Raw genomic sequence first — 26,202 nt, 5'->3', positions numbered from 1 at the left:
CCTAAGAATACAAAAAGAAAAAAAAAGGCACCACTGAACCTAAATCAAATCTGTCCCGTGCTCTTTCCATATACCTCTAGAGAGAGTTTATATTTGACTTGTGATTTTCAAAGTTGAAGTGTCTCCTTCAGTATCTGCAATTAATAAAATTTTCCCATTTTTTTCTGTCTTAGATGTAAGGAGGGAGGCAGATCCAGTTGAACTCTGGTAGTATGGATCCATGTCCATTTCCCTTAAAAATAAAAACAAATTCTTCTACCTTATCAAAAAACAAAACAAAACAAAACAAAAATGACTTATTTTGGAATCATGGGATCACAGATTTAGAGTTAGAAGAAAATACATAGGCTATCTAGTTCAACCCCCTTCACCTTACGGATAAGGAAACTGAGACCCAGGAAGGTTAGATGATTTGCCGGTCACCCACGTATAAAGTATCAAAGGTGAGACTTCATTTGGTAAAGGATCCAATTACTTCAAATAAGACAATACATGTAGCAAACTTTCAAACTTTAAAGTACCATAAAAATGTTTACTGTTGCTATTATTCTTCTCTAATGGAATAATATCATGATTCAGGAAGTGTTTTTTTATTTAATTGTCTGAACTTTACAAACCTCCCATTTGCTTTAATTAAGTAGAAGACATTTAATTAAGCTAGATGCTTTTAGGGCCTTGTTTATAGGAAAATATTCAGTTCCCAGATGCTCTGTGTAAGTCTTAACAAAATGGGGCCCTGATGGTGGGGATTAGAGGATAGAGAACAGCAGTGTTCACAAACTGACCTTGATGTCATGGCCACCTTAACAAACTTCCAAACAAAAAATGATTTGAGTCAAAAACAAGAGATAAGGCCAAATTGATATGCCAGTAATTACATCAAGGACCATTCAATCACCAGGGCAGACTTTACAGTTGATCCCAGGGCTTAGATGTAGGTGTGTATATGGAACTGAACACTGCTTCTATAAAAGGCAGGAAAGAACTTTAACTATGGATACTGAAGGGAAAGCTTTTGCTGTCAGAATCTCAGGCAGAATCTAAACTCCCCTTTCAAATTCTGAATCAACGTCCTGTCTTCATCCTGCAAAAAAAGACCAAAGGAAGGTAATATGAATGAAATGTCTTTTAAAATTCACATTGAATTGGGGGGTGGTAGAGGTGAAAAGTTTGAGACTAGAAGGAAAATAGAATTTTTTTTCTTCTCTGAAAGCTGTCAGGGCAAGATAAATGGAATGAGGAAGGGAGCTAGGCTGAAGCATTTTACTCAGACTCTAACGTACTTACAGTTGAACTTCCAAGTGAAGTCTGGAAAGTGGGATCTGTGATCACAGGCAAAGATGACATTATGTCACAGAGTCCAACATGGAGAAAGTCAGCAGTTTAGTTTCCCTCTCTGCTGGGATGTGTATTCGTTGGTCTCAGAACTCATTCCTGGAAGATTCTTTGATGTCCACTAGACAGCTTTCATTTGGTCATAGCTTCTAAGGGTCAAGCAGAGGAGAAAGAATTAAATTGAAGCTACAATCCTTTGTAGATTGTCAGACTCCAAACTAGTGGAAAGGTTTCAAAACTGACCAGTTAAAGAACAGTTCATAATTTCACCATTGAGAACAGGATTTTCTAATAATTTATGAATCAGAATTTCAGACTGGACTAGATGAGTGGATTAGAAAGTTTCTGAATAGCATCTCTTTGATTCTCTTGCTAGTTTTATGAAATTCTTGAAATTTGAGTGACCAATATTTCCTTGGGGATTAGAGACAATTACTGACATAGAGCCTTTCTCTGATAAATTACTTTTCTAAGTCTAAACTCAGTCAGCAATAGAGACATAGTCATGATTCCTGGCATGCTGAATACATTTATTTGCAGGATGGAGTGGTGTTGATTATGAGGTAGCACAGGTAGGGCCTCAAAGGAGAGAAATAGAGGCAGTTCAATTCAATGGAGAGAGGGAAGGTGCTTTCACCCATTCCTTACCAGCTCTATGGCCCCAAGAACTGACTTCTTCAGTCTCTCTGAAGCTGTCCAAAGGGATTTGAACCCCAAAGGGGATATAAATGCTTGAAGGCATGGGAACAGTAAATTAGATAGTCAATAAGTATTTATTGTACTATGTGCCAGTCTCTGACTCCTAGGTAGGATGGGCTTTCCCCTTCCGTCATCTTGTACCAGATATCAGCACCTAGAGAAAATCTCTGACTATTCTGCCCTACTTATCTCTGGTCATCAGGGATTAAATAGTTAGTTGGTCTATGGTTTGAAGTTAATGCTAGTCTCATTTAAATTTTTACTAAATAAATGCTCTCATAAAAAAAACCCATTATTACGTCTCCATAACCTTGGTTGAAAAAAAATCCCTTTAGAGAGTTGGGGATTTGAAAGCAGACATTCAAAAGTTCTCTTTTCCCCTATCTAATTAGCTTTGAAGAGCAAGAGTAGGGAACATGGAAAATATTGTGAACTGTCCATACATTTATTTCTATTAAATGCAGAAAATATGCTTCAATTGTGATATATAGCCTATGTCAATTTTAAAAAGTCTCTACTAATTCCAAAAGAAGATGCTTTATAGTGAAACACATATCATTCCTTAACCCAAAATATTCCTCTTAATTATCTGTAGGTGGTTTTAAAAAAGAATTAACAGATAATTTATTTTGGTGCATCTCTGAATCAATTACTGCATTATATTGTACTTTGCTGTCACATTAATTTTTTTTTAAGAAACAAGCATCTTTAGGGGCAGCTAGGTAGCACAGCAGATAGCACCAGCTCTGGAGTCAGGAGATCCTGAGTTCAAATCTATTCTCAGACACTTAATAATTACAGAGCTGTGTGACCTTGGGCAATTCACTTAACCCCACTGCCTTGCCCTTCCAAAAGAAATAAGCATTTTTTTTTCTATTATCAAAGACTTACTAATTTTTATTTTAACTCCAGGTTTAAGAATTTTGAAATTAATTTTTATCTAATCAAATAAGTTTTAAGTGAGTAATATTTTCTGATTCTTCCTACTTTAGCAGCAGTTTGACACAATGGACAGAGGGATTGAGTTAGGTCCTGAACTCAGATCTAGCCTTAGACACTTATTAGTTATATGACCTTGGACAAATCACTTAAATTCTGCTTCCTCTTTTGTAAAATGAAGATTATGTTTATCTCACAAAGTTGTTATGAATAGCAAATGAGATAATAGTAGGTGATATATTTGAAAACCTAAAAGTGAAGTGTAAATGTTAGCTACTATTATTATTATTTTTAAAAAGGTCAGATCTCAAAAAATATTAGAGAAGGAATAAATTACATTTCAGAAAAAATCCTCAATATTTTTTTTTATTAGTGTGGAGCACTAATTTATATGAAAACTCTGAGAGAAAAAGAAATATTAATCTTGTTCAGGAATAAATACCAGATATCCTAGACTATTTTATAGCACAAACCTTCACAGTTGGAAACTTTAATATTAATCAATTAGCATACCAATCAAATAGCAAATTAATCCAATAGCATACCAAACTACTATCACTACTGATGATGGATCTTAGTCTACTTTCACTATGCATTCTATGCATAAAATTTTTAATTTTTGCTTTTTGGATTCTATTTTAGGGAATGGAGGGAAGAAGAGGCACTGTTCTGTTCCATGAATAATCCTTTAGTAAAAATCCTTGTATTTCACAGTTCAATGACAAACAATTCAGTTCATCCCTGAGACTTGTATGGATTCAACTCAAAGGCAAGACCTACAGGGACTAGCTATAAATACTTTTACCTCCTTATTTCACAAGGAAGTTGGGAGAAATGGTTCTGACTTAGGTTTTGGGTGAAAACAAGGTGAACATCATGGTAATTAAAAAAATGCTGACTTTGGAATAGAAACTTGAATTCTGATCCTGCTACAGTCACTCATTACCTGGGTGATTTTGTATAAATCACTTGATTTCCGTGGTCCTCATTTTCCACATCTGTAAATTGAAGGGTTTAGGCTAAATGGTATTTGATGTGTCTGACAGTTCTAAATCTATGATCTTATAAATGAAATTCTTGTGAGAGGAAATCAGGCTAATGTAGAGGCTGATTATTTTGGGAAGTAAATAAAATTCAATAAAAATAATAGCTGACATTTATATAACATCTTGATGTTTGCAAAGTACTGAGAATATGTAACCTTATTTGAGCCTTACAGTAATCCTTTGAGGTAGATGCTACTACTATTATCCTCATTTTACAGATGAGAAAATTGAGGCTTAGGAGGTTAAGTGACATGTTCAGTGACATAAAATTAAACTGTATTGGAGACTGAATTCAAACATAGATATGTCCTGATTCCAAGATCAATGACCCTTACACAACAACTTATTGCCTTTAATAGGTTGTACAAGTGTATATCCTGAGGTTTCCTCATAGTGTAGGAAAATAGCATTGAAACCTAAGAGGCTAACTGAGCCTATATGTTGCTGACAACCGAAAACTACAGAAGAGAAAGGTGGGAGATCCAAGGGTTGCCTATCATCATAGGGTTGAAGCAAGAAAAGACCTTGGAGATCACTTAATCAGAGTCCCTTCATTATACAGACTAAGAAACTGAGACCCAGAGAGATAAAGAACCTTGTTCAAGTTTGTTTGTTTGTTTGTAAAGAAACATAGATAGGATTTGAACCTAGGTGAAGTAGTTTAGTGTGGCACAATGGAAAGATTACTGGAATTAGAGTCAGAAAATTTGGCTCAGATCTCAACTCCATTACTTACTTTTTATGTGATATTGGCAAGTCACTTTACTTCCCACTTTAACTTTTGGAAAAGAAGTTTGGGCTAGATGACTTCCAAGGTGCCTCCCCCTCTCCCAGCTTTAAATGTGTGATTCTCTGACCCCAAATCCAGTATTCCTTTTCCTTCACCATGCTGAGAAATTCATCCTATTGGGAGATAATAGCAAAAAGTTACTAGTGACAAAGCCAAGGAACTCTCACATAGGGAGTGTCCTACTTTGATTTCATCATGGAAACAAAAACACAGCCAACAGCATTGTTAATGTAGCTCTATCCTTAATGTAACTTCAGCTATTAGACAGATGAGTGACCTTGGATAAACACATAACCTTTTTGCAACACAGTTTTTTTTTTCCTTTTTTTCTTTTTCTTTTTATTCTCATTTTGTACAAATAGCCCCTCCCCCCATAAATATAGACTTGCTTGAGGAATAAAGTAAAGGGGAGAGAAAAAAATTAAAATAAAAAAATAAGAGTAATAATTGTAGGTATGGCCAGGTGGCACAATGGATGAAGCACCAGCCCTGGAGCCACGAGCACCCGAGCCCACATCCAGCCCCATAGACCCAACAATCACCCAGCCATGTGACATGCAAGCCACCCGAACCCCACTGCCCTGCAAAAACCAAAAAAAAAAAAAAAAAAAAGAAAAAAGACCCAAAATAAAATAAAATAGTAATAATAGTGGGGGTGGCTGGGTGGTGGACAGAGCATTGGCCCTTGAGCCAGGAGCACCCGGGTCCAAATCCGGACTCAGACAACCAACGATCACCCTGCTATGCATCTCCAGGCAGGCCACCCAGCCCCATTTGCCCTGTCCCCTCCCCCAAATAATAATAATAATAATAAATGTGCTTCAGGCTTTGTTCCAATACCAACAACTCTGTCGTGGGTGGATCACATTCTTTATGGTAAGTCCATCGCAAAAGTTACTTCCATATTTTCCCACCATTGCCATTGCTGATCGCAACTCCCTCCTTTCTTTATTTCTCCACTACCATGTACTATATTTTCTCTCTCCTTTAACTCTGACTCTGTTGTAGGGTCGCTGAGTGGTGTAGCAGACAGATCCCTGGTCCTGGGGCCAAGAGGCCCTGAGCCCCCATACCACCCCTTAGGCCCAGCATCTACCTGGCCCCATGGTCCAGGACAGGCCATCCAATCCCAGCTCCTTGCAAGAAGTAAAAAAGAAAATGTGTTATATCTGGCCACTCTCCCCCCATGGTCCATCCACTACTCCTTCATTCACATCCCCCCCTTCCCCTGTCCCCCCTTTCTTACTCCAGATGCTTATACCCCATTGACTATATATACTGTTTCTTCTCCTAGCCACCTCTGATGACAGCAAAGGTTCCCTCATTCCCCCTTGCCTCCCCCCCTTCCATATCATTGCAATAGCTCATTGTAATAAAGAAAAATCTTATTATATGAAATATCTTGGCCTATTCCCCCCTCTCCTTTTTCTTTCTCCTATTACATTTCCCTTTTTTCTATTGACTCCATTTTTACACCATATTTTATCTTCAAATTCAGCTTTCTCCTGTGCTTCAACTATAAAAGCTCCCTCTACCTGATCTATTAACTGAGAAAGTTCATATGAGTATTAGCAGTGTCATTTTTCTATGCAGGAATACATGTAGTTCATCATCATTAAGTCCCTCATATTTTCCCCTTCTCCTACACTCTCTATGCTTCACCTGAATCTTGTATCTGAAGATCAAACCTTCTGTTCAGCTCTGGCCATTCCAAAAGGAACATTTGAAATTCCCCTGGTTCATTGAAAGTCCATCTTTTTCCCCTGGAAGAGGACATTAAGCCTTGCTGGGTAGTTCATTCTTGGCTGCATTCTAAGCTCTTTTGCCTTCCGGTATATTATATTCCAAGCCCTATGAGCTTCCAGTGTAGTTGCTGCTAAGTCCTGTGTGATCCTGACTGCACTTACATGATATTTGAACTGTGTCCTTCTGGCTGCTTGTAATATTTTTTCTTTGACTTGGGAGTTCTGGAACTTGGCTATAATATTCCTAGGGCTTGGTTTTTTGGGATCTCTTTCTCGGGGGGATTGGTGGATTCTCTCCATTTCTATTTTGTCCTCTGCTTCTAGAATATCAGGGAAATTTTCCTGTAGTAATTCTTTGAAAATGATGTCAAGGCTCTTTTCCTGATGATGACTTTCAGGTATTCCAATAATTTTTAAATTATCTTTTCTAAGTCTGTTTTCCATATCCATTGTTTTTTCAATGAGATATTTCACATTTTCTTCCAATTTTTCATTTTTTTGGTTTTGAAGCATTGATTCCTGATTTCTGGTAAATTCATCAATCTCCCTGAATTCTATTCTTTCTGTGGAGGATTTGTTCTCCTCAGAGAGTTTTCTTATCTCTTTTTCCACCTGGCCAATTTTGCTTTTTAAAGCATCTTTCTCCTCCATAACTTTTTGAACTGTTTTACCCATTTGACCTAAGATGGTTTTTAGCATGCTATTTTCTTCAACATTTTTTTGGATTTCCTTGACTAAGCTGATAAATTTCATTTTCATGTTTTTTCCTGCATCTCTCTCCTTTCTTTTCCCAGTTTTTCTTCTAACTCCCTCATTTGATTTTCAAAGACTTCTTTGAGCTCTGTCATAGCCTGAGCCCAATTTCTGTTTTTCTTGGAGTCTTCAGATGGAGGAGCTTGTGCTTCCTCATCTTCAGACTGAGTATTTTGATCCTTCTTCGACTGATTTGCAAAATATTTCTCAGTGGTGTTCCTCTTATTTCTCTGCTTGCTCATTTTCCCAGCCTGGGCCTGGTTTTGGGGTGCTTCCTGAGCTTTTGGGACACTCCCACAAGGGTCTCAGTATGTGAGGGTCTGTCCTCCCTCCTGGTCTGTGAATGACCATAAATGTCCCCCTCTGCTATGGGGCTGAGGTGGAGGGGGCCCTGCTGTTCTATGGGGGGGCCTAGACTGTGATCAGGATCTGAATGTGGTCAGAGCCCCAGAGTCCTGTTCCAGGGACAGAGGACAGAGCTCTGCAGTCTATCTTCACTCCCCTCCCTAGGTTCAATGGGCTCATGCTTGGGGGGCTCTTGCTTACCGGCTCTGCCTGCTTCTGTTCCTGGATCTGATGTGCCGAAAGACCATGTTGCTCACTGTGTGCCTTGAGGGCTGGGCTCCATGGCTTGCTCTGGCAGAGTTCCCCCTGCTGTTTCCCCACTTTGTGCCTGGTGCTCCCCAGTGTGTATGTAGCTCAGGAGACTCCCCCACTGATGTTAGCCGCAGCTCCCAGCGCCCTGGGGCTGCCTCCTGGAGGCTGAAGATCTTTCACTCTGGCAGGCCACCCCTCTGGCAGGCCACCCCTCTAACCCCCCTCCAACCCCAGGGAGGAGAGCCTTTCTGCTCTTTTCCAGGTTACCTTGAGTAGGAAAACTGCCTCGCTGGGTGCCTTTGTGGGTTCTGTCTCTCGAGCTTATGAGTTTTATGAGAGAGCGCCTAAGACATGATCCTTTCTTGTCGCCATCTTGGCTCCGCCCCCTGACACAGTTTTTCAACCTAATCATTTGCTTCAGGGGAGCTAAAATTATAATAAAAAACTGGGCAAATATAAAAAAATGGAAAGAAGACCACTTATTTTTAATAACAATAATAGTAATAATAATAATAATAATGCCCACATGTGGCTTTCGTCTCTTAAAAATGGTGGTAGGGTAGGGGTGGCTAGGTGGCATAGTGGATAAAGCACCAGCCCTGGAGTCAGGAGTACCTGGGTTCAAATCCGGTCTCAGACACTTAATAATTACCTAGCTGTGCGGCCTTGGGCAAGCCACTGAACCCCATTTTTCCTGCAAGAACCTAAAAAAAAAATGGTGGTATGTTACACTGAAACTATCATGCTTTATTACCAGAAATACCTAGTGCATTCAGGTTCATTAGATATTTTGGAACAGCACACATTGAAAATGTTCATTAATGAGGACCAAGGATTGTGCTTTATAATGGATAGTTTTCTTCCCTATAACATTTCTCATTGATTTTTAGCCACTAGATGCATCGTTCATAGCGTACATACAAATGGCTGCTGAGTTAGTAAAACCAGACAAGCAATGCAAGAACCACTCTTCTAATTATTTAATTATGTCAACATCACAAAGCTGCCTTAAGTAATAATTAAAATAGCTGTAGTAATGGGGTCTACCTAAATTGAGCTAAATAAGAAAATAAAACCTGTAAAAATTTATAATCTTTATGAGAACAGTCAGAAGAGGTGATTTAAATCATCTTTGCTTTCTAAAACTCCTTTAGTTTCCTGTTAGACATGGCTATATTTTTTCTTTTGTTTCTTCTTCCTCTTAATTGTTAAAACCTTAGTCCTTAGGGTCTTACTGACTTGGTATTATGAAATGGAAAGAATACTGAGCTTGATGCTATATGACCCAAGTCTGAATCTTGCTTCTGCTGTTTTCTATTTATGTGGGAAAACCATCTAACATCTCTGGGCCATCTGTAAAATGAGAGGTTGGATTTGATGACCTCAGCTCCAAATCTGCTTCCATGGTTCCATCATTTTCACTACTATCCCCTTTAGCCTACCTGAAGAATCAAACACAAAATAAAATTGCTAATCCCTTGAAAGTATGCAGAACAAAAAGCTTGGGTTCCTTTATTAGGAAATGTGACTATTATTCCTGATATTTTTACCATGATTTGTGATTTCCTTTCCTTATCTGACTATGTTTAAGGGATGACAATGGAGTAGAACTTCAAAATACTTTGGAATAATTGGAAGGGCAATTATAGACTGTCTATAGCAGTGACAATTTCTAATACAAATAGAAGTCATTAAATCATACTTAAGGGTCTGGGCAGGCCTCATGATGACTTAGAAAACTATATATTAACATTATCTATGTTCTATTTTAATTTATTTTGTTAACTATGTCCCAATTATATTTTAATCTGGTTCTACCTATGCTCAAGTATTGTGGACCAGAATGCCACATGTAACTGAGTGTTTGCTATTTTTGGTCTATAGTACATTCTCCTCTTTTAGAAATGAGGCAACTGAGGCTCAGAGAGGTTAAACAGACTTCCCTAGGTTACATAGTTAATAAATGGTAGAGCTGAGATTTGAACTCATATCTTCTGACTCTAGATTTAGTATTCTGGGGAAAATTGTGAGAATTAATAGATATTTGGAGTTCTTTGGATAAATATCATCATTTCACTCATATACCCTTATATCACATTTGTGTTTCTTTTCCCATCCAATTTTCAATTGCTTTAAATTCATCTGTATTTCATTTTAATCACTGATAGATTCATGACATTAAGTCACTAAACAAGAGAATTGATGATTTTGCATACTTCTTTTCCATATTCATCCAAATGATCAGACCATTGACTCATCCTCAGAATTTATTGCCTCTGAATCAGTTATTTCTATTCACTTTTAAAAAATTTAAACCATCTATTTTTGCATTTGTCTTCTTTACTGGGCTGTTTCCTTCATTTTGCTGGGCTACAAACCCACTAAACCCTTTTAAGAATTTGTTCTTTCAACTCTAAACTCCTATGCAATGACCTGATTCTAATCTCCCTAGTCAAGCCAGCAACTCTGTCCTTTTTTATTTAGTGAAGGTTTTCTGAATTCCAGGAAGCAAAGGGAATTAGATCCAGACATTTGAATTAGAATGGATTTTAAAAATCACTTTTCTTGGATAGGATTTCCTTAGTAGGCACTTGGAATTCAAACCCAATGGATAAATGTAGGTGACTATACTGAATGGGAGGATTGGTAGGAGGAGTCATTGACATACATGACATTGGAGTTAGCTGTCTAGCACTACTTCAGATACCTCTAGGTGCTTGCATTACTTCAAATGCTTCAAGGTGGATGCTTTAATCCTATTCATCGATGTTGTCATTGGCACAGATATCTCTTTTCATATCTCTACTCAGAGGACAAGAGATCTGCAAATCTGTTGGACAATAGTCAAGCATGAAAACTTTTAAGGAACCAAAAGATTCTGTAGGTGAGCAGCTAAGACTGAGGAAGTAAGAATGAAAGAAGGAGGGAGACAAAGAAAGGGGGGGAAAAAGAAAACAGGTGTGGGAAGGAAAGTTAAAAGAGTTGGAATTTCTTCCAGAAGAGATGATGAAAAATATGGGTTTCAGGAAAATTGCAGTAGGGAATTAGAGAGAAGTTTACCTCCAGGACTGTGCAGAAAAAGTTCCATCTTTAGAAATGAGAGATTGAACTCATTTATTGAAGTTCTTTTTCAATTGAGTCTATGCTTCTATGCAAGTCACTGGTAGTAAAGAGGGAAGGAAAAGTGCCTGAGGGTGGGTTACTAGTGTGAGTCACCATGGGGAGAGGCCCTGGGAAAATGGTGGAACAGCAAGTGAGAGTTGGACAACAGGCTAAATCTGCTGCTAATTAAACTTTTGCCCTAGCTTGGAAGGTTGATGAGTCTTAAGCCAAATCCATGAAATTCCAAGTCTGTTATTCATTAGGGAAAAAAAAATTAAAAATAAAATAAATCCTATGCTTCTTCATTTAACATTTGCAAAGAATTCCAAGAATAGCATAGTAGAGTGGTGAGAGGTTTTGGAATCAAAAAAACTGGATTGGAGCCCTAGTTCTGAAATGGACTAGCTGTGTGACCCTAAGTAAGATGTTTGATCTTTCTGCCCTTGTTTTCTCATCTGTAAAATGGAGACAGTTTTATCTACTTCTTAGAATTGCTGTGAGCAGAATGGTTTATAAACCTTAAAAGTAATAGGTATATGTGAGATATTATTGTTCTTAAACTGACTTCAAAGATGAGAAGTTTGTTTAAAAAGGAGAAGGTCAATAAAAAAAGATTGAGTGTAAGAAAACATAGTCTTGGTCTGTTTGTGTGGGAAGGGGTGGAATTGTATCTGGATCTTACTAAGCTTTTCATGACAGGACCCTCCTTAGCTATTGGCTATATAGCTGCACAGCTGGGATGAATTATACTTTTTACTATTATTTGTGGTTTCATGCCTTTTGATTTTCCATTAGATGAAAAAGACCATCTAAGGCAAGGACCTAATATTTCTTTTTCTTCTTTTTTATCTACACTCACTTCCTCTGGAAAGAAAGACTAAACTGAGACATAACAATGATAGGGTAATCAGTGCTGAAATTTAGAAGAGGCACTGATGGTGATTTCAGTTCTTCAATGGCAGAGAAGCAATTAAATTTAGCAAGAATGATTTGTCCAAACAGCAAACTGCTCTGTGATGGCACCCTGAATGAACCTACCTCTCATCTCTAACAATATTTAGGCAGTATCTGGGTTGCCTCAACTATACCTCCCAAATTCAATAGAGTGCTATTTGCCTTGGGAATAAAATTGATAATGATAACTCTGTTATTAATTATACTAATCTGTGACATTTATACAATGTCCTAAAGTTTTGCAAGTACTTCCCTCAGTCCAGTAGTCTACCCTTGGTTGATACTCGGTGATGCTGGTTGACCTTAAAGTTGATAAAGTTGAACACAAGATTTTTTCATTTATATTATTAACAGAGGTTGCATATTTTTTGAATGTAGAATTTATGGTTATTCCCATGAAGGTAACAATGACCACTACAAATTAGAGAGGATAAAGGAAAGGAAAAAACTGATGAACAAAGCAAAGTTTCCATATCTTGCAAAGTGGTCATTTTTCCAGCTCACATCTTGAGTGCCTTAAGGTAACAGGAGATAATTTGCTCCATTGTTGATTTTAGTTTTAGAGAATGGAATGGTGATTTGAAGCCTCATCCATTTAAGTATTGGTGGAAATGGATTGTAAACTTCTAAAAGTGAAAGAATATATCTTACTCATTTTTGCATTCCTCTTCTTTCACCATTAAAAACAGCTCAAATTTTTGTCCATTGTTGATGATTGGTTATTTCAGTCATATTTCAGTCATATCCAACTTTTCATGATCCCATTTGGGATTTTCTTGACAAAGAGACTGGAGTGATTTGCCATTTCTTTCTCCAGGTCATTTTACAGATGAGGAAACCCAGGTAAGCAGGGTTATGTGACTTACCCAGGGTCACATGCTGAGTAAGAGTCTGAGGCTGGATTTGAACTCAGATTTACCTGCCTTCAGACCAGAGTTTTATCCATGGTACCACTTAGCTATTATAGGTACTTAATAACAAGTAAATGAAGGAAAGTGAGTGAAGTTGTGTAGTATGTTCTCTGCAACATGATCAGGATTGAGCACTCTTTTTTTTGTAGTTTTTTTTGCAGGGCAATGGGATTAAGTGATTTGCCTAAGGTCACACTAAGTAATTCTTTTTTTTCTTTTAAGAAAGATTTTATTTATTTTGAGTTTTACAATTTTTCCTCCATTCTTGCTTCCTTCCCCCACCCCCACAGAAACCATTCTATTAGTCTTTACATTGTTTCCATGGCAAACATTGATCTCAGTTGAATGTGATGAGAGAGAAATCATATCCTTAAGGGATAAAAATAAAGTATAAGAGATAGCAAAATTACATAATAAGATAACAGTTTTTTTCCCTAAATTGAAGGTAATAGTCTTTGGTCTTTGTTCAAACTCCACAATTCTTTCTCTGCATACAGATGGTATTCTCCATTGCAGATAGCCCCAAATTGTCCCTGATTGTTGTTCTGATGAGCAAGTCTATCAAGGTTGAACATCACCCCTGTGTTACAGCTAGGTAATTATTAAGTGTCTGAGGCCAAATTTGAACTCAGGTACACCTGACTTCAGGGTTGGTGCTGCCCCTTGGGCACTATTATAGAAAGGAAAAATACCTGATAATCATTTCTCATTGATGATCGTCTGTCTTCTACCTGTAGATGCAGTATCAATAGTTAGCCTTAACCTCAGCCACCATAGTTATTATTTAGTGTAGCCCACCAGGTGTCTTAGGAGCTGGTATTTTTAACTTAGTAAAGATTCTATTTTGCTTTTGTCTATTCCAGTGCCACTTTTCAGGATTTTGCTCCTATTCTTCTGTTTAATCTATCTTTTAGTCTTCTCTGTTATTTGGATTTCCTTTTGATAATTCAAATCTAACCTCAAAATTGACAGCATCAGTCACAGAATCTTAATTAGGGAATATCTTTTTGTCCACTTAACAAGATGCCTGTGGGCATGTCCACATTCTCCAGAGGGAAATACTTTCAAAAGTCCCAAAGTCACTTCACTATAAGATCATTGAACTGATCAAGGAACTCCTGTTTTTAACCCTTACTTATAAGGCAGACTTGGAAAGGAGCTAGAAAAAAAGTACTTTAAATGAAAATGACATTTGAATACTAATTTCAAAATTATTTTAAAATTTTCATAATGTTTCTCTACCTTAATAATTTTCACTTCTTCCACCCCACCTGCCTTTCAGCAAAGATTAATTAGCCATCTACTATGTACTATGCTAGGCACTTAGGAAGATAGAGGAATAAGACCTGGCCCTAGATCTCAAGCAGAATAGAAACTAGTTGGTGAAAATATAGCAGGCATAGATAAATAGCATGTAGATGAGAATGTAAATTCATAAGAGATGTGCAAAGGTTTCCTAATGAAATGACTCTTACTCTTCTCTTTCTCTATCTCCTTTGGTCTCTATTAATATTCCCATTAGTCTTCCTATCTTTCAGGTAATCAATTTGGATATTATATTTCACTTCTTTCACACTGGAACCAGAGCCAAATCATGCTGGCACAGTACACTGAAAATGCTTTTCAGTTTCAACAATTCAAGTCTTTGAGGACTGGCAAAATTTGGACATAGATAAAATTTGTCTTGGCAAACCCTTCTAATTCCCTTTCAAACCTAAGTCTTTTTTCCCTCCACTACCCTGAAAGGCTGCTCTACTCTGAAGTTTTCCTCCTCTCTTTCCTATATTAGGCTTCTATTTTTTCTTCTAATATCAGTGAGGTGTTAGGAAAAAGAAAGTTGCTAAAATGAACTCATATTCATGCATAAATGACTGATAGCCTTCCTTAACTTTATTGGAATATTTGAACTTGAAAAGAGGAATAAAAACCTAAATGTATTCCTAATTTATAGAATTTCAGGCAATAAGCAGATATATTTTTTAGGTAAAGGCTATCTGCTAATACTACCTATAGAAAATTATTTGACCTATTTGTAAGATTAGTCTTGTATTCCTTTCCTAAATGACTCTTTTTAACTCCTAAGACTGCTTCTGGTTTACCATCTCCGTAGAATTCTTTAAGATGATTATTGGTGTGAAAGATGTTTCCAAATATTAGTCTTCCCTTTTGTTATTTATCATTTACTAAAGTTCAACCCACTTTTTATTGATAATTTCATCATTTGAATAAGGACAATGCTGTAGGATCAATTCCCATGGAACTGTTTGACCACTTGCTGCATTTCTTTACTGCCATGATATATTGCCTCAAATGGGTTCTGTGGGTCAAATGGGTCACCAAGTGGGAAAGTATTGATGTCAGCATAGCCATCACAACTACTGAAAAAAGGACTCTGTGAAAAGGACCTCACCTGTTGGGTAAGTAGCATCAGCTTGAATATCAGAGAATATTGTTTGTTATTCACTAGTCTTATGTATAACTCTAATGTTCTATACCTTAGTTAATTTTATTTTATTTCAGTGTGTATTTAATTAAAACCAGAAATACCAAATCCTCAATATTTTGAAATTTTTGAAGCAAACTTATTCTGTATAACTTTTCTTTTTTTCATATTATAATGAAGCAGATAAATATATATAGATATGTATTTATGAATTAGAAAATTTATAGCCCAAATCCTGGAACTCATCTATATAATTCTTTTCCATGTGTTCTTTGTCATTTGTAGTGTATGAATTTTATAGTCAACACAGGAAAGTCTCCTGCCTATGGCACATTTAACACTTATAAATTCCCATGGCAGTCAGCTAAGACTCCTGTAGCTGAACGGATTGAGAAATCATCTCCTGATGAATTATAATCTTTGGAGATTTTGTTCTATTTTGGGTTTTACAAACTTTTTTCTCTCCCTCTCCTCTCTCATTTTTCTGCAGTATAAAACATAGCTCTGCACTTGTACTTTTATGTTTGATCTTTTCTTTATTATGATTTTGAATTTGCTATTTTAACATAAACACTCAACTCAAACCAGAAATAGCACAAAACAAATATGTTCAGCTTATATAAATCACATTTTCCTACCTTGTCTTTTCTTTCGCCTTCTACTTGTTTCCTTCTGTTTCATCTTTTTTAATAAATTCATGGAAATTATTAGGAAATATAGAGCCGATATCCCCAAACAATTGCTTTTCTGATCACCGAACCTTCCTCCCATTCCCTCCCCTCCCCCCAAATATTGATATAATCTGACCTGTTTGGAGGACTTGCATGCCATTTAGATGAAAAATACCTAAAATAAATGCAATGTCAATTTTATCCAAATTCCAAAAAAAGAAAATGAGAAATTCCTTTGAAAACACATAACATTTGAGAAAGACCTCATCTGTCTCACCCTTTCCACTCTATTTTCCTTCTTTAAAAAAATAAAAAAGATAATGACAAGTGGAGCCAACAGAGATAATGTGGAGTGTGGTGGAACAAAATGTGATCTGAAGTTAAAGGATCTGGGTTTGAATTCCATCTCTGAGTCTTAGTATATATTCCACCATGAATAAACCATTTTCCTTCTCTGGGTCACAGTTTCCTCATCTGTCAATAGAAAAGGCATGATCATTTTAGATGATCTCCCATATTCCTTTCAGCTTTAATTTCTAGGATTACTATAGATTTTCTGATCTCTCATTTAATACATCATAAAATATATTTTAAAATCTGCATTGAATTGTTCCTCTACAGCTCTGCAAACCTGTTATGAAAGTCTCTCTCTGAATTAATCTCTAAGTAATGGGTCTCTGAATAATGTGTGAATTTTCATAATATATGGGCTGTGAAGCCAAGGCACAAAAACAATATGAGCTAAAAAGGAAAATCAGTTTCAACTATGAATTTATCTCATGATTTTATGTGCTACTTGGGACATTAATTCACATGGGATTTGGGGGCATTAATTATGTATGAACATAAAAACCAAATTAGTTATGCAGGAATATATGCATTAAGTAAAAATCATGACCTATATATTTATTTTAGCCATAGCAATGCTTATAAATTCTCTAGTTTGCTGAGTTTTCAACCTGTTAGTTGTACTGGTCAATTAAATCACTTATAAGAGTCATGGTATATGCTAGAATATGCTTATGTGAATTTTACTTTGTTAGCCTAGATGAAAAATTAAATGTCATTTTTGAGCCATGAGTATTTTAAAATCTTTGGTCTAAATTGCCTTTTGGTGGGAAAAGGCACCAAATATATAGTGGAAAGTTCACTGATCTTGGAGGCAAGCTGTTCTGGTTTCAAATCAAGATTCTTATACTTGCCACCTGTGCAACTATGGGCATCTCATAGGCCTCAATTTCCTCATCTCTTAAGTGGAAATAATAATACTTTTCCTGGCTACTTGATAGAAGTGTTGGAAATAAAAGACACTGTAACCCTTAAGTCACTTTTGAAATGTGTTATTGAGGAGAACCTTCATTCAACTTTTAAATCTTACTCTTCTAAACCAGGATGTTGAAAATTTTATTGGAATTTGTAGTTAAGTAATACAATATTCCTTGTCTTCAAAATTCTCATGACTTTTCGGCTAATTCTCAGTTGTGTCCAAGTAATGAGTTTTAATGGAAAGAGAATTAGATTTGGAGTTAGGAGGTTTGGGTTTGAATACTGTCTTAGAACTTAAAAAGACATGTGAATCTGGGCAAGTCATTAACCTCTTTGGTCCTCAGATTCCTTGTATGTAAAATGGGAACAATAATAATTGTGTTACCAAGCTAATATGGCTGCTGTTAGGTTGCAATTTGTAAATCCTGAAATGATTTAGAATCATGAATTATTGTCACTCAAGTGATATCCAAGTATTCTAAAAGAAAGATTTTATTTATTTTTTATTTTACAATTTTCCCTCTAATCTTGCTTCCCTCCCCCACCACTCCCCATAGAAGCCAATCTGTTAATCTTTACATTGTTTCCATGCTATGCAGTGATCAAAATTGAATGAGTTAAGAGAAAAAACATGTCTTTGAGGAAGAAATATAATATTGGAAATAGCAAAATTATGTAGTACATGAGACAATTTTTTAAAAGAAAATTGAAGGTAATTATCTTTATTCTTTGTTTAATAATAATCTTTGTTTATATTCCACAATTCTTTCTCTGGATACAGATGATATTCTCTGTCACAGATACCCTAAAATTGTCCCTGATTATTGCACTGATGGAATGAGCAAGTCCATTAAGATTGTGATGTCTTTTTTTTCTAATGTTATCAGCCTGAGTTTCCATTTCAGTGTATTCTCCTCAATATCAATCATCAGTGAATAGGGCTCCAGTTTCTCCTACCCACTTAACACCAATGAGCTTTTACAGAAGGATATTTACTGAGAAAATATATCAATAACAAAAGAGCAAACATTTCCTCCCCATACCTAAGGGAATATCATCCCCTATATCAATTCAGAGAATAGACTCAAACTTTTCTTCCTCTTCTTTTTGAGAGGGAATGAAGATAAATGACTTGCCCAGGGTCACACAGTTACTGAATATCTAGTGTTTGAAGGCTGACTAACTAACTCTAGGGCCAGGGCTCTATCTACTGAACCACCTAGCTTTTTCTGAATCAAACTTAATAGAGTAACTATAAAACTTTTGCTTCAGGAGGTGTAACCAAAGGGGAAGTTTGTCTTGTAGGACTTGGTCTTCAGGTCTATTCCTTGCTATTTGTGGATCACATAGTCTGTTTTTTTTTTAGGTTTTTTTTTTCAAGGCAATGAGGTTAAGTGGCTTGCCCAAGGCCACACAGCTAGGCAATTATTAAGTGTCTGAGGCCGGATTTGAACCCAGGTACTCCTGACTCCAGGGCCACATAGTCTGTTTTGAATATGGTTTTCAGATCTCAGATAGCTCTCTCCTCTCTTTATTGTTATTCTCTCTCTCTGTCTTTATTTCTTTATCTCTGGCTTTCTGTTTTTGTCTCTGTTTCTCTGTCTTTCTCTCTTTCTGACTCTTTGTTTTCTCTCTGTCTTTCTTCCTCTCCTCTTCTCTGTCTCTGTCTTTGTCTTTGTCTCCCCTTTCTCCTCCTTTTAAAGTTTCAGGTTCTCTGACTAGTCTGTGAACATAACAGAAATAACATTTATATATTTGCTCACATATGCAATATATGTGGGCATAGTAAAAATGTAATAGCGATAGTCAGAAGCAACAGAAGCACTAGACCATATGGTGGGGTGATAGGCAGCTGGCATCAGGTCATTGTTGCTACTATAACCATATTTCTCAACAAGATCTAGGCCATGTGCTCTTGGTTTCATTGTGACTTTAGGTGAAAGAGAGTTTGAGATCTCTCTTACATTCATCCTCCTTGCTCTGCTCACTACTAGAGAAGGGAAAAGACAGGTTATCACCAGGGATCTTTTTGTATTCACATCTAATTCTAGTCTAGCAGCCAATCAAAAGTCAATTTCTTCTCTATGTAGTCAACAGACAGGAAATAGAATACATGCCAAGTTCCAAAGTTCACATAAGGGTAGCCTCAAGATAAGGGGCAGCTAGTTGGTAAAGTCGGTAGAGGACTGGGCTTGGAGATAAGAGGACCTGAGTTCAAATCCAGACCCTGTGCCAGTCACTTCACCCTCTTTGCCTTGGTTTTCTCATCTATGAAATTAGCTAGAGCAGGAAATGGCAAATCACTCCAGTATCTTTGCCAAAACCCCAAATCGGATCATGAAGAGTTGGACATGATTCACCAACACGCCGAATACATTGTTCATGCTTGTTTAGGCAGGGCTGTTGTTGGCCAGTTCCCTTTACATTATAGATGTTGTAACCACTTTTCAATCTATATGTTGAGCCTACTTTTCATGACCACAGGAAAGGAAACAGATTTTTTCAGAAGAAGGAAAATACAGTATTGGTACATTTTATTCTATGATAGTGAATGATATTATCCATAAGATTTCATATCTCCCCCAAATAAAGGCCACGAAGGGATTTGGGTCAAAAAGCATATTTACTTGGGTTTTTTTTTAATCGAAGAAGAAAAAAGTAATGAGTAAATCTGGAGTTGATGCTAGATTCAGATTTCAGATCTGCTCTTTATTATTCATGTAATGTCGGGAATGTTCAATAGCCTTTCCAAATCTAGTAGAAGTTTAATAAATGCTGGTTGACTTTCTCATTGTTTCTAAAAAGATAGGCAAAAATTGATTACCCATGTAAAAGTTATTTCAGAATCATCTGTCTGCATGTAAACAGTTTAGAGGATAGAAATGAGAAAATAATGGTGTTCTTGCTAAAAGAGATCATAGCAGCTTCAACCTGATCAGATTAAGCAAGCTGTCAACTTCAAAAAATGAGAAATAGACCAAAATAAAAATATAGATTCCATCTACTATCAATTCTTGGAGATGTTTAACTGCTGTAAAACAGCCACTAAAATGAGAAGATAGGGAAAACTCAGAAACCATTTTAGCCAATAAACATTTAACCTTATCAAATGGAGAGGACATTCATATGAAATGACAACTTAGTTACAAGGGCATTTTGCAAATATTGTAGAGGAGAATGATATAATATTAAGAGTGATAATATCTAACCTAGTAGCACAATGTATTTGAGGATAAAATGAGCTTGCAGAGGTCCAACTAACCCAGTTCATTCCAAAAACATTAGTAGGGGAAACTGAAAGGAGTTAAAGAAGTAGATGTAAAATGAAAGAGATCCACAAAGATTTCTACAGTAATTTATACCAGCAATGATAGTGGAACTGCTACATGGTGACTCTAGTGATTAATGTGCTGTGTGAGGAGATAATAATGGCACTTAAGAAAATGGTCAGAAAGAATGAATTGATCTGAACAAATGTATCTGTGTAGAAGAAAATCTCTGCTAGAACTTCCCAATACTCAACTACCCAGATGTGTGATCTCATAAATCAGTTTCTCCCTCTGATGAAAAAGCAACTCCTCTATGCCTGCCCATCCTTGTGCGACTCTTGTTCATGTCCTTCCTCCCCAAACTTCACCACCAGAGTTCCACCTAATGTGCTGAAGATTTTCTTTGATTTCTGCCAACATACCTATGTTTGTCTTCTTCTTATTTCTTGATCTTGACAAATTATCATTACTATCTTTTTTCTCTCAGTTCCTTGGTGATGTCCTTTTTTGTTTTTAGTTTCTCATTGTCTTTTGGAGCCTGTTCATATTTCTCTTTGTTATAAGGAAGGGTTTTTCAGGATTGGAATAAAAGGAGGGTATTTGGAGATGATAGTGTTATACATTTTTAAAAAAATCAACACATTTTTGTTTTTTTAAAGAAAGATATGGGCAAGAATTACATGGGATGAAAAAGCACAGAAAGGCTGGGATTTTGCTGGTGGATGGAGTACCCACCCCAGTTATATTGAAGATTCATTAATGTATTAAAATAAGAAGCTGTGGCTAAAACAAAAAATATGGGTCATGATTTTGTATTCTTGCATAACAAATTCTGTTTTTCTTTTCATACATAATTCATATGCAGAGATATTATATACTTCTGACTTGAATACTTCAAATGATCTGCAAATTTGTTGGTGTGGAAATTCTTTCTACTTCTGAATATCTCAATGCTTTTGTGCCTTATTAGATGGTGTTCATGAGTTACCATAGCTGGAAAAAGTCATACCTGTGATCAACCTAGGTGTAGAACTGGAAGGAATGAAGAGGCCATCTAGACAAATTTCCTCTGTGACTTGCCCAATGTAAAAAGAAGAAAATATCAGAGGGAGGATTTCTGATCTCAGAGACAATACTCTTTTCATTGGACAAATTAATTGTTGTGGATGATGATGAAGAAGATGATAATGATGCTCACATTCTTATTGATTCCAGTTCTTTAATCTATAGATTAAAGACAAGTATGTTATAAATTTTCAAAGGTAACCATCTTTGTAAATTTTTATAAGAAAGTGACCAGCACAACTTCAGTGTATATGCTCTGCTGCATTCTATAGACTGGTAATAAATCAGGATGGTTATTATGAGAAAGATCATTATTACTACATATGTCATATTAATCATTTGTTTTGTCTGTCTTTGCAGGAGAGCCATGGATTACTACAGAAAGTATGCAGTTGTCATTCTGGCCACTTTGTCTGTATTTCTGCATATTCTCCACTCCTTCCCAGATGGGGAGTTTTTCATGCAGGGTGGGTGAGCTAACTTTAATATTCAGCAATGGGGACAACACACTGTTAGACATACATCAATAACCACATTAATTAGATTTCTACCACCTTGCTTAATGTGGTCATAAATCTTTGCTCCCAGATAAATATCTAGGCACTTTGGGGTTGTGAACATAAAATGAAAATAGCTTCAGAAAATGTAAAGCGCCAGTGATATTTTACATCTCCATTTATATGCCAGCAAGGACATTTTCATCTCGAATGGAGAAATCTGTTATTATTCTTCATTTATTTCACAGTCTTACAAATAGAAAATTCTCCATGTTCAGTTCTCTTATTATCTTTTTCATCTCCCAAAAGACTTAGGGAAATTGTAAAATTCTATTTGGAGAGGAATTTGCACATCAGTTATAGAGTGAGAAAAACTATTTTTGTTTCTAGCCAACATTTTTATGCGATAAATTTGCTTTGCTATATTGTTTGAACAATCACATCTTGCAGCTGGTTTACTTCCATCTGCTGTGAAATTGTAAACCATGATTGGACTCAATTTTTCTTCTAGATAAGTGGTTATAGCCTTATATCAGGTCTTCAATAGAGCTACTTTGTTTTTATTTGTCTGAACCTGAGGTTTCATCCATGTTTGAATATCCCTGTATTTGCAAATTCCCTGCAACAATACAGATAGTTTTAGTGAGTTTCCTTGTGACACTGAGGATTAATTATTTCCCCTGGCCACATAGCCATTATGAAACGGAGGAACAGAACCTAGACCTTCCTGAATCCAAGTTCAACCTTCTACACCCAGTTTCATGCTGACTCTGATGCTAGTCCTAATTTCAAACTCTTTCTCCATCTAGCAAGCTTTCTTAACAACAGATTCTATTTTTCCTTTAAGATAATAGAATAGCAGATTCCAAAAGGAAAAAAAAAACCCAGCATTTTACTTTTGGGTAAAGTTCTGTTTTTCATTTTAGGATGGTATTTTTAACTCATATTTGTTTCTTCCTATAGATATCCTATTATCATCAGATTGGGGAATCCATGCTTGTAGAAAAAGGAACTATCACAATCTAGACTTAAGCATCTACATCTGTTGGAATTGTTTTTCCCGTGTGCGTCATTCTAATCAATGTTAATAGGATGTTATGTACAAGCATGGAGATGAGGCTACATCTAAGTGGACAGATTATTGTTCTCTCAAGGGAAAAAGAAGCTGTTAAAATCAGATACATTAGAAAAAAATTAGTAGCTTTTTTCCTTCATTGTATTTCTTCATTATATAATGTTCCTATATCATTATGCCAGGTTGTCCAGAATGCAAACTGAAGGAGAACAAATACTTTTCCAAGCTAGGAGCTCCCATTTACCAATGCATGGGATGTTGTTTCTCAAGAGCATATCCTACTCCAGCAAGATCAAAGAAGACCATGCTGGTTCCAAAAAACATAACATCAGAGGCCACATGCTGTGTGGCCAAAGCATTTACAAAGGTGAACCTTAAAAGTTTTAGTCTGCAGAGTACTGTGACATTTAAATGGAAACCAAACCCCAGTCATTATCCAGATAGTCAGTCTCTGAATTTTTAACTCTGGGGATGTCATAATAGAGGCAGGGTGTGTGTGTGTGTGTGTGTGTGTGTGTGTGTGTGTGTGTGTGTGTGTGTGTGTATGTGTGTGTGTGTGTGTGTGTGTGTGTGTGTGTGTGTGTGTATAAATGGCTCATCCTTAACTATTTCTCCTGGGTGCATCCAGTGGTGGAATTCAGCTGGCTTGCACCAGTTCTGGAGAACCAATACATAATTTTATGTTTTTGTTATTAATTTATTTGAATTCCACCACTGGGTGGGCTCCTAATGGGCATTTTATCCTCCTTGATTAGGAGAGTAAGAGGAATTATATGAAAGACCTGATTGCATTTAGAGTAAGGAGGAAGAGACTAAGGACTGGTCTCACCCAGGACTACCTAAGATGACAGTCACAATCAACTGTGTTAAGTCCTGGATTGTGCAGCACTAGGCTCCCTGGGAAGTGATTAACATCAGAAGATTATTGAAGACAGAAAGTGTATCCAGTGAATCTTTATAAAAATTGCTTTGTTTCCCATCACCCACCTATAATCCACCCCTGTTTTTGTAGTTCGTTATTATATGGAAATCTCTTTCCTGTGGGTTTTTTGCACATCAAGCATTATTATAAGACATTTTACTCTTTTCTTAGGGGGAAGGGAAGGGATCAAGCATTTTTTTATAATGTCTATTCTGTTTCAAACACTGAACTAAGCAGTGCTCTAAATAGTATATCATTTGATCCTCATTAATTTTATGTCCGTTTTACATTTGTGGCAAAGAGATATTTAATGACCTGAGCTGTCTGATGTCACACAGCTGGTACCTGAGGCTAGATTTGACTCCAGGCCCAGAGCTCTATTTATTGTTCCACTAGCTATGTCTTAGACTTAAAATGTTAAATTTATAGAATCACCTTATTCATAGGGTCCAGATTGCAAAAAAGGCATCTGCCTTAAGAAAAATAAAATATGGGCTATCAATTAGAGTGAGTTTGCTGAAGGATTAGATTTCCTTTTTATTACTCAAGTTACACCTCTTTATCAATAAGTGGTTCAGAGACACACCTAGAATAATGGTCCCTATGTGGTTTGTGGAAATCATTGTACTTATTCCCTATCTATCCCTTAGGGAGCCTATAGACCCCCCCCCCAGTTATATACATATATATGCCTATACATGTATGTGCATATACAAGATACAAATGAATATACATACAAACACACACATATACACATACAGATAAAGAGAGAGAGGTAGTTAGTGGAATAATTATCTTTATGTTCATACAATTCCTTAATGCATGCTCAAAAACCCAACTCAATTATAGCAAAAATTTCAGGAGAAAAACATTGTGTGTGAATGATTAGCAAACAATTGTTTAGTTCCTAGTTTTCTCCTGTCAAGACTTTAAATCAATACATAATGGTTTCTTTCTTTAGTAATGGCAACTTGACTGAGCAGTGCTTTTCACCTTATTATTTTTTTTTCTTTCATTTCAGGCCACTGTGATGGGCAATGCAAAAGTGGAAAACCACACAGAATGCCACTGCAGTACCTGTTATTATCACAAATCTTAGTTATTTTGCCTAGAGCTTTGTGGATGATTCTTAATCTCATTCAATGAAAAATCAAGTTGTTCATTTTTTATCATCCTGCTATGTGAAAGGCCTGGCTTTTCTTTCTAGACTAGCTTAATGTACTACAATGTATATGTCATTTGTATTTCCTCTGTCCTTTTCCTCATAGATGAACAATATTTTAGCTGTTTTCATTTGAAGTGAAAAATAGAATTCAACATCATAATCAAAAGTTGGTTCCATTGAAAATAAAGTATATATTAAATAATCATGAAATAATTGATTCATTCATCTTTCTCAAAGATTTAAAAGCAATGACTTTGTATAAAGTTGAGTATCAGAAATCAACTAACCAAAAAAAATCCCAACTATATACCATTATATTTCTTTGAGAGGCAGTATGGTCACTGATAGCCAGCTTCAGCACCTCATGGATCTGGGTTCAAATCCTTTAGGCAAATATTTAGGATGATAAGTTGTGATGCAACCTGCATTGGTTGAACTATTTCCTTATTTGGGAGTTTCCTAAATTAATGAAATTAATATCAGTTCTAATTCCTATCCTGTTTGGTTATCTGTACTTTTTGAACAGATCTATACTGTATCTATACTTTTACTTGAAGCTTGGTATAGCAGTTACTATGAAAGAGAGAAATAATTTCCATGTATATGTCATAGAATCATTGGAATTCAAAGTACAAGGAGTGTTGGAGAAATCTCTCCAGGAACAATGTCCAGAAAGATAAATTTACCTGCTCATAACCACATAAGCAGAAAGTGTAGGGTCAACACTTTGAAGTTCCTTTTCTTTGCAATACATTGAGCTATCTCTCTCTGATATGCCAATTCTAATAGATTTCAAAAGATCTGAGACTTTACTGAAGTGAGTTTTCTGTCTAATGAAGAGAGTAACTCATCCATAATTACCAGAGGGGGTCCACTCAACATTCTGGGTGGGGATAATGTCTTTTTCAAAGTCTTTTTAAATTCATGAAGCAAGGGAGTACATTGTCCATTGGTGATG

General features: G+C 36.3%; 1 protein-coding gene across 2 annotated transcripts; it reads left to right on the top strand.

Annotated features, from left to right (window-relative positions):
* Positions 1-903: 903 nt before the first annotated feature.
* On the top strand, positions 904-25,446 carry CGA (glycoprotein hormones, alpha polypeptide). 2 transcript variants are annotated; one of them, XM_074187118.1, is made up of 5 exons: positions 904-1,107; positions 15,102-15,288; positions 21,946-22,052; positions 23,340-23,524; positions 25,101-25,446. In XM_074187118.1, exons 3-5 carry the CDS (start codon positions 21,953-21,955, stop codon positions 25,176-25,178), a joined length of 363 nt encoding a protein of 120 aa, XP_074043219.1. In that variant the 5' UTR covers positions 904-1,107; positions 15,102-15,288; positions 21,946-21,952; the 3' UTR covers positions 25,179-25,446. The 2 variants fall into 2 exon arrangements, with proteins under 2 accessions (XP_074043219.1, XP_074043218.1); XM_074187117.1 differs by lacking the exon at positions 15,102-15,288 and having other exon boundaries at positions 905-1,107.
* The last annotated feature ends 756 nt before the right edge of the window (positions 25,447-26,202 follow it).

Source organism: Macrotis lagotis, chromosome 5 (genome assembly GCF_037893015.1).
Source record: "Macrotis lagotis isolate mMagLag1 chromosome 5, bilby.v1.9.chrom.fasta, whole genome shotgun sequence".
NCBI classification, from domain to species: Eukaryota; Metazoa; Chordata; class Mammalia; order Peramelemorphia; family Peramelidae; genus Macrotis; species Macrotis lagotis.
Note: the sequence above shows the minus strand (reverse complement) of the source record. Positions and strands in the feature narration are given on the sequence as shown.

Excerpts from the sequence above, each read along its gene's own strand:
- CGA (XM_074187118.1), top strand. The coding sequence starts at position 21,953 with ATGGATTACTACAGAAAGTATGCAGTTGTCATTCTGGCCACTTTGTCT. Across the intron at positions 22,053-23,339 it reads TGGGGAGTTTTTCATGCAGG|GTTGTCCAGAATGCAAACTG; the intron begins GTGGGTGAGCTA and ends TCATTATGCCAG. Across the intron at positions 23,525-25,100 it reads TGGCCAAAGCATTTACAAAG|GCCACTGTGATGGGCAATGC; the intron begins GTGAACCTTAAA and ends CTTTCATTTCAG.